At 38.2% G+C, this 8,901-nt stretch overlaps 1 protein-coding gene across 1 annotated transcript; it reads left to right on the top strand.

Annotated features, from left to right (window-relative positions):
- Window positions 1-4,826: 4,826 nt before the first annotated feature.
- LOC107958087 (uncharacterized) lies at window positions 4,827-6,494 on the top strand. Its single transcript, XM_016893758.1, has 5 exons — window positions 4,827-5,013; window positions 5,107-5,208; window positions 5,269-5,360; window positions 5,469-5,600; window positions 6,321-6,494. The coding sequence occupies exons 1-5, from the start codon at window positions 4,827-4,829 to the stop codon at window positions 6,492-6,494; spliced, it is 687 nt and encodes a 228-aa protein (XP_016749247.1).
- Window positions 6,495-8,901: the final 2,407 nt, after the last annotated feature.

Raw genomic sequence — 8,901 nt, 5'->3', positions numbered from 1 at the left:
GTGGCGAAAGAGGAAAGAGTAAAGGCAGAGTCACAAAAGTAGTTAGAAGAACGGTGCAAATGACTGGAGGAAAAGGTCAGAGCAATGGAGGGTGGTGATAGACATCCTGGGATTGATGCAAAGGATTTAAGTTTGGTCCCAGACTTGGTACTGCCATACAAATTCAGGATGCCAGAATTTGAGAAATATAATGAAACGAGCTGTCTTGAAGCTCATATCACTATGTTTTGCAGAAGGGTGACAGGGTATGTTCATAATGACCAATTATTGATTCATTGCTTCCAAGATAGCTTGGTAAGAGTAGCTGTTAAATGGTACAATCAATTGAATCGAAACAGAATTAGTTCATGGAGGGATTTAGCACAGGTGTTCATGAAACAATACAGTCATGTGACAGATATTACTCCTGATAGAATTACTCTGCAAAATATGGAGAAAAAGCCAAACGAAAGTTTTAAGTAGTAAGCGCAGAGGTGGAGGGAAATGGCCATTCAAGTTCAGCCACTACTCTTGGAGAAAAAAACTACGATGCTCTTTATTAACACCTTAAAGGCTCCGTTTATAACTCATATGCTAGGAAGTGCCACGAGGAGCTTTGTGGATATGGTCATGACGGGAGAAATGATTGAGAATGCCATAAGAAATGGAAGGATAAATGCTGGAGAAAGTGCTAAAAGGTCTGTGCCACGGAAAAAAGAGAATGAGGTGAACAATGCAAACGTGGGATATTCGAAGTCTATTACTGTGAGTTAACCAAAAACGACAACTGCCCGTCAGGGATCATCACAGCAAGAGTCAGGAACTAGGCCGAATAATGAGAAGATTCAATTTACACCAATTCTCATGACATACAAAGAGTTATATCAAAGTTTGTTCGATGCACATGTGGTGGCACCTTTTTACTTAAAGCCAATACAGCCTCCGTTCCCTAAATGGTATGATGCTAATGCTCAATGTGAGTATCACGCAAGAATTGTGGGTCATTCGATAGAAAATTACACCACTTTTAAGAAGCTGGTTGAAAGGTTTATCCAGATGGGCATTGTAAAATTTGATAATGCACCCAGCACTGAAAATACGCTTTCTAATCATGCTGACAGCGGGGTAAATGCAATAGATAGAGGTGTTGGAAAAAGGACCAAGATGGATGTTTCAGAAGTAAAGACTCCTTTGAAACGAGTTTGGAAGGAGACGGTAAGAAGAGGGTTAGTTATTTCGAGCACAAAAGAAAGTGATAGTGGGATTATTTCGAGCACAAAAGAAAGTGATAGTGGGATAGAGAATTATTGTAAGTTCCATCATGAAGAAGGACACAAAATTCAGGAATGTGAAGAATTCAGAGCTGTAATTCAAGGTCTGATGAATAGCAAGGAAATGGAGTTTATGAAGAGATCAATGAGGAGGAATATATATGTGCGTCGGAGTCCACATCAAGTTCAAATGTCAATTATCCTGTGGTCATTATCTCACGTCCTAAGAATGAAGCAGGAGTTCAAATGACGCCAAAGATTATAATTCAGAAGCCAGCAGTTTTTTCTTACAAGGATAGTAAACAGGTCCCTTGGAACTATGATTGTAATGTGACAATTCCGGGAAAGGAGAGCCCGTTAAAGGAGGATCAAAATATAGGCTCTCACACACACAGTGGAAGACGATATGATACTCGAGTAGAACCGGTGAAATAAAGAGATGTGCTGGTCGAGCAAAAGAAAGGAAAAGCAGTTGAACTCGATGTAACTGTTAATGAACCAGTGAAAGAAGAAGAGGCTAAGGAATTCCTGAAATTTCTGAAACATAGCGAGTACAGTGTGGTGGAACAGTTGCATAAACAGCCAGCCCGCGTATCTATATTGGCTTTATTCCTGAGTTCAGAGGTGCATCGGAGTGCATTGATGAAGGTGCTAAACGAGACATATGTAACCAACGATATCTCCGTCAATAAGTTGGATTGGTTGGTTAACAACATAAGTGCAGACAATTTCATCTTTTTCAATGATAATGAGATTCCAATAGGAGGAATGGGATCTACCAAAGCTTTGCATATAACTACCAGATGTAAAGGATATACGTTTCCAGGGGTATTGGTAGATAATGGTTCAGCATTGAATGTGCTACCTTTGTCCGCACTAAACAAATTACCTGTGGATAGTTCACACATGAAAGGATGTCAAAACATAGTACGAGCATTTGATGGCACGAAAAGAAGAGTTATGGGAAGAATAGAGGTACTCTTGTTAATTGGCCCAACCACATATGAGGTAGATTTTCTAGTAATGGATATTAAGCCCTCTAACAATTGCTTGTTGGGAAGACCTTGGATACACTCGGCAGGGGTAATACCTTCATCATTACATCAAAAGCTAAAGTTGGTGTCAGAAAGGCTGTTGGTAACAATAAATGCTGAAGAAGATATTATAGCGACCGTGAACAGTGATGCGCCATATGTAGAAACAGATGAGGAAGCCATTGAGTGTTCTTTTCGGTCTTTGGAGTTTGTAAATGCAACATTCATCACTGAGGGAAGTAGAATTTTGGAGCCCAAAATGTCCAAAACTACGATGATAGGTTTACAGTTGATGGTAGGCCAGAGAGCTGTACTAGGAAAGGGACTTGGAAGATGCCTTCAAGGAAGAATTGCAGTTCCAATACTAAAAGAAAAATAGGATCGCTTTGGTTTGGGGTTCAGGCTAGATGCAATACAAAGGAAAAAGGAACTAGAAAGAAGACAAGAAAGAAGAAGAGTACGAGTGAGTGGTAGGGAAATCAAGTAGGAGCCCATGATAATTTCTCATATCTCCAAGTCTTTTGTGTCAGGAGGCATTATTTATCCTGAATGAGGAATGCTTGAGAAAGAAAGCATGGAAGAAACATTGGAAAATATGTACATCAATGCCATATTTGAAGAGACAATTGAAGAGGGGATTTCGTCAAATATTCGTCTATATGAGCCTGGGAGTGTTCTAAACAATTGGACTGCAGAAGATCTTCCTGTAGTTTTTAGAGCTTACTCAGAGTAATGTTCGAAACAAACTTGTTGTTTTAAGCCTAGAAGCAATAAAGATTTCTTTGTGAAATAGGCTCATGTTCAAACATCATTATTTCAATGAAGTACATTTTTTGCTATCATTTTAAGTAAATGTTATTCTTTTCACAAGTAATTGTGTTATTCTTTCTATCTAAATAGTTATATTAATTCTTTCTTCAATCATTCTTTTAACATATCATACAAAGCAATAATTACCAAATTCATTCATTCTTTGTATATTTTTGTACCTATAATAGGTCCCTAGATATCAATGTCATGAGCGACGCTGTTACCGACTTAGAATCACTATTTGAACGAGACATGTGTTTAGAGGGATTTCAGGACTTTGAAGATGACAGAGATTGTGATTTATCTCCGGACTTGTTAAGGATGGTAGAACAAGAGGAAAAGTAAATTTTACCTTATAAAGAAACCATAGACATGGTGACTTTGGAGGTAGGGAAAGTTGTAAAAATTGGAACATGCATAGCTGAAGAAACAAAGTGAGACCTTGTGGGGTTACTTCGGGAATTCAAAGACGTTTTTGCATGGTCATACCAGGATATGTCTGGTTTAAGTCCTGATATTGCGGTACATTGCCTTCCCATAAGAGAAGATTGTAAGCCAGTACAGCAGAAACTTCGATGAATGAGGCCAGATATTATCTTAAAGATCAAGGAGGAAGTCAAAAAGCAGTTTGATGCAGGATTCCTTTAGGTGATTAAGTCCTCAGAATGGGTAGCCAATATTGTGCCTGTTCCTAAGAAAGATGGCAAGGTATGAATGTGTGTGGATTACAGAGATTTAAATAAGGCTAGTCCAAAAGACAATTTCCCTTTGCCCCATATTGATATGCTGGTAGACAATACGACTGGCTACTCATTGTTTTCCTTTATGGATGGTTTCTTGGGGTATAATCAGATCAAGATGCATCCTGAAGACATGGAAAAAAACTACTTTTATAACCTTGTGGGGCACGTTTTATTACAAGGTGATGCCATTTGGATGGAAGAATGCTGAAGCGAAGTATCAGAGAGCTATGGTAACCTTATTCCATGATATGATGCACAAGGAGATTGAAGTGTATGTTGATGATATGATAGCCAAATCTCGAACTGAAAAGGAGCATATTGAAGTATTGAGAAAGTTGTTCATGAGACTAAGAAAGTTTCAGCTAAAGCTTAATCCCACAAAGTGTACTTTTGGGGCTAGATTTGAAAAGGTGTTGGGCTTTGTAGTTAGTGAAAGGGGAATTGAGATTGATTCGGACAAAGTTCGGGCTATACAGGAGTTGTCTCCACCGCGTACCCAAAAAGAAGTTCGGGGTTTCCTCGGAAGATATAACAGAGAAGTGTGACCCAATATTTCGACTTCTTAAAAAGCATAACCCAGAAGAGTGAGATGATGAATGTCAAAAGACTTTTGATAAAATTAAAGAATATTTGTCAAGTTCTCCAGTGTTATTACCACCAAGTTCAGACAGGCCGTTGATATTGTATTTAACCGTGTTTGGTAATTCAATGGGATGTATGCTTGGTGAACATGACGAGTCAGGAAGAAAAGAAAAGGCAATATATTACCTCAGTAAGAAATTCACTGAGTGTGAGTTGAGATATTCGCCAATTGAAAAATTGTGTTACGCTTTGGTTTGGACAGCACGAAGATTGAGGCAATATATGTTGTATCATACAACTTGACTAATTTCAAAGTTGGATCCTTTAAGTATATGATGGAGTCAAATGCCTTGAATGGAAGGATGGCTAGGTGGCAAATTTTGCTTTCTGAATTTGACATAATCTACATGAGTCAAAAAGCTGTAAAGGGGAGCGCAATAGCAGATTTTTTGGCTAGTCGAGCTCTAGAAGATTATGAGCCCTTGAATTTTGACTTCTCTTATGAAGAGATAGTGTATGTAGCAGCTGCTGAAGAGGAAAACACAAAAGGTCACTGTTGGAAATTGAATTTTGACGGAGCCTCAAATGCTGTGGGTAATAGAGTTGGGGCAGTTCTAGTATCCCCAGGTGGAGATCATTATCCATTCACATGTAAATTGGATTTTGATTGTACGAATAATATGGCAGAATATGAAGCATGTAACGTGGCACTCAGAGCAGCTATAGAGCGCAAAATCAAATCATTAGAAGTATATGGAGATTTTGCATTGGTAATTTACCAACTTCGAGGTGAATGAGAGACAAGAGATGCTAAGCTAATCAATTATAGAAGGCTGGTGTTGGGGTTAGTTGAAGAGTTTGATGATATTACTTTCAATTATCTCCTGCGTGATGAAAACCAAATGGCAGATGCTTTAGCTACTTTGGCTTCCATGATCAAAGTAAGCAGATAAGAGGATGTGAAGCCCATTCGGATGAGTATTTATGAGGCCTCGTCTTATTGTTATAATATAGAGGAAGAAGAAAGAGATGATCATCATTGGTATCAGGATATATTGCGATATGTGAGAAACCGTGAATATCCAGATCAAGCCACGGAGAATGACAAAAGAACATTGAGAAGGCTTGCCTACGGTTATGTTTTAGATGGAGAGATCCTATACAAAAGAAGGAAGGATCAGGTACTTTTGAGATATGTGGATGCCGTAGAGTCAAAGAAAATCTTAGAAGAAGTGCACGAAGGTGTTTGTGGAATGCATGCCAATGGGTTCACAATGGCCAGGCAAATTATGAAGTTTGGATATTATTTGTCAACCATGGAAGGAGACTTCATCAATTATGCCAAGAAATGTCATAAATGTCAAATTTATGGTGATAAGATTCACGTACCTCCCTCGCCTTTGCATGTTATGACTTCTCCATGGCCGTTTTCCATGTAGGGCATGGATGTCATAGGGCCAATTTCACCAAAGGCTTCAAATGGGCATCGTTTCATTTTTGTGGTTATTGATTATTTTACTCATAACTCGTCACCTTATCGCCCGAAGATGAATGGGGCAGTAGAAACAGCTAACAAAAATATCAAGAAGATTGTAGGGAAAATGATCGAAACTTACAAAGATTGGCATGAGAAGTTACCATTTGCTTTTTATGCTTATCGAACATCTCTTATAACTTCTACTAGGGCAACATCGTTCTCATTAGTCTATGGAATGGAAGCAGTTCTGCCCATTGAAGTTGAGATACCTTCTCTTTGAGTTTTGTCAGAATTGAAGTTAGATGAAGCAGAATAGATACAGTCTCGTTATGATTAGTTGGACTTGATTGAGGAAAAGAGGCTAAAGGCTATTCAGCATGGACAGATGTATTAAAAAAGAATGATGCGGGCTTGTGACAAAAAGGTTCTCCCAAGAGAGTTTAATGAAGGAGATTTGGTTTTGAAGAAGATTCTTCCCATACAAAAAGATTTCAGAGGTAAATGGATGTCGAATTGGGAGGGGCCCTATGTGGTGAAGAAAGCTTTCTTTGGTGGTGCATTAGTGAACTCGGATGCAGTCAAAAAGTACTACACTTGACAAGGGAGGAAAGCCAAAGTGAAAACCCGCAAAGGGCGCTTTGAGACCCAATAATAAAAAAGAAAGAAAAAGAGAAAAATGAGAGGCCAAGGTGAAAACCTGCAAAGCGTGCCTTGTGATTTGAGTTGAAAACCCGAAAAGGGTGGCTCAAATATGTATCTAAAGTGAGGAGGCTGTGATCTTGATATACTTGAATTAACCATGAAGGGGATATGTTGCATCTTGGGGCATTGACAAAGTACTTCTGATCTCTTAAACACTTGTCGAGTTTGAATTGGTCTTCAAGAAGTTTGTACAGAGAAGCTCAGGTTGCGATAACAAGGGTACCTAGTCTTCATTTTCAGTAAATTGGTTATCTTTGAATTATCCTTTCTTTTTCAAGATATACATTCCCAAATTAATGGCTATTGTTGTTCTTTTGATAATTTACTTTGAATTCAAGATTAATTCCATTCTTGTTCATTATCACGATTTGATTGTAAGCATGTTGCATTGACATAATTATGAATGAACTAGTGATGTTTTCACAATAGAAGTTTTGCATATTACTCTAGGAGTTTCTAGATAATGCAAGAATCTGAAGTGGAATAATTGTTTAGAATATGCTCAAGTTCAAGGATATATTTGGATAAATCGCCTTTTTGAGATTTTTGTCCAAATGATGATGGAGCAAACAGGCAGGATATAGTATTAATGATGCAATTTTATTCTCGAGGAAAAGGAAATGACATTTTGTATTCATACAAAGAGCAAAAATGCACATTTGGCTATAATACCTGAGGAGTGAGGTAGCAAATTGACCAAGAGGAAAATTTAGCTATGAGTTGCAATGTTTTGTCTCAAAAAGAATAGTAGAAGGGACGTTGGAATTACAATGGGGCAAGCTCGCCAGACATGATAGGTTTTTCTTTTGGGTACTCCGTCAAGATGATGGTTGAGCAAACGCGTCAGTAACAGCATATTAATAAACAACGAGTGATGATACCCTAAATTGTTAAAATGGAATCATCCTCATTTCTGCATATATCATTCATAACACATTTAGTTAGGAACATTTATTCATTTCGATCATAGCATCCTAATTATTTAACATAAGCATCACATCTAGTTAGGAGCATTTGATTCATTTTGATTATAATATCCTAATTATTTGGCATAAGCATGATACATGAAACCGAGTCTACAGGATAGGTTCAAGAGGACGGTGTAGTAACATCGGTGAAGTCAGATCTTATATCCCTGAAATTGCAGTGGAATGGATCGAAGATTACAAATCTTACCTCCTTGAAGTTGCAGTGGAGCAGGTTGAAGTGCCAGTTACAGTAAAGTAGATCATAACAAGTCTTATATCCTTGAGGTTGCAGTGGAGTAGACTGAAGATTGAAGATCTTATCTCCCTAAAGTTGCAGCAGAGTAGATTTTATCACCAGCCTCATCTCTCTGAGGTAGCAAGAGAGCAAGTTGAAGAATGAGTCTTATCTTCTTGAGGTAGCAAGGAAAGGTTGAAGAATGAGTCTTATCTTTCTGAGGTAGCAAGGAAGCAGACTGAGATTTGAAGATCTTATATCTCTGAGTTGCAGCAGAGCAGATTTTTGCAGATAGTGAATCTTATCTTCATGTATCGGTAATGGAGCAGATTTTATCACCAGCCTCATCTCTCTAAGGTAGCAAGAGAGCAGGTTGAAGAATGAGTCTTATCTTCCTGAGGTAGCAAGGAAGCAGACTGAGATTTGAAGATCTTATTTCACTGAGATTGCAGTGGAGCAGATCAAGAATGGTGAATCTTATCTTCATGTATTGGCAATGGAGCAGATTTTATCACCAGCCTTATCTCTCTGAGATAGCAATAGACCAGGTTGAAGAATGAATCTTATCTTCCTGAGGTAGCAAGGAAGCAGATTGAGTTTTGAAGATTTTATCTCCCTAAGATTGCAGTGGAGCAGATCTAAAATGGTGAATTCTATCTCCATGTATCGGTGATGGAGTAGATTTTACCACTAGCCTTATTTCTCTGAGGTAGCAAAAGAGCAGGTTAAAGATGGAGTCTTATCTTCCTGAGGTAGCAAGGAAGCAGACTGAAGACTGAAGATCTTATTTTCTCAAGTAATGGTAGAGATCGTATGGTAAATCTTATTTCCCTAATAGCACAGTCAAGATTCAATAAAACCGGGCAAAATTGGTCCTATTTGAAGTCTTTGCTCTATTCTCATTACACGACAATGAGCAAAGAAGCGAAGCTGTAATAGGCCCATTTCACCCGGGCCCATTAGAATAAAAAATAGAAATTAAAAGACCAAAAAATAAAATAAAAAAACACACAAACAAGAAAATCCAAATACCAATGTCCTTTTACAAATTTTACCAGCCCAAATGCAATTTCAACCCAAATTCTAAAATCCCTAGCCCG

The sequence above is a fragment of the Gossypium hirsutum genome, chromosome A08 (genome assembly GCF_007990345.1).
Source record: "Gossypium hirsutum isolate 1008001.06 chromosome A08, Gossypium_hirsutum_v2.1, whole genome shotgun sequence".
NCBI lineage: Eukaryota > Viridiplantae > Streptophyta > Magnoliopsida > Malvales > Malvaceae > Gossypium > Gossypium hirsutum.
Note: the sequence above shows the minus strand (reverse complement) of the source record. Positions and strands in the feature narration are given on the sequence as shown.

Excerpts from the sequence above, each read along its gene's own strand:
- LOC107958087 (XM_016893758.1), top strand. The coding sequence starts at position 4,827 with ATGAGTCAAAAAGCTGTAAAGGGGAGCGCAATAGCAGATTTTTTGGCT. Across the intron at positions 5,014-5,106 it reads CGGAGCCTCAAATGCTGTGG|AATATGAAGCATGTAACGTG; the intron begins GTAATAGAGTTG and ends ATAATATGGCAG. Across the intron at positions 5,361-5,468 it reads CTTTGGCTTCCATGATCAAA|GATATATTGCGATATGTGAG; the intron begins GTAAGCAGATAA and ends CATTGGTATCAG.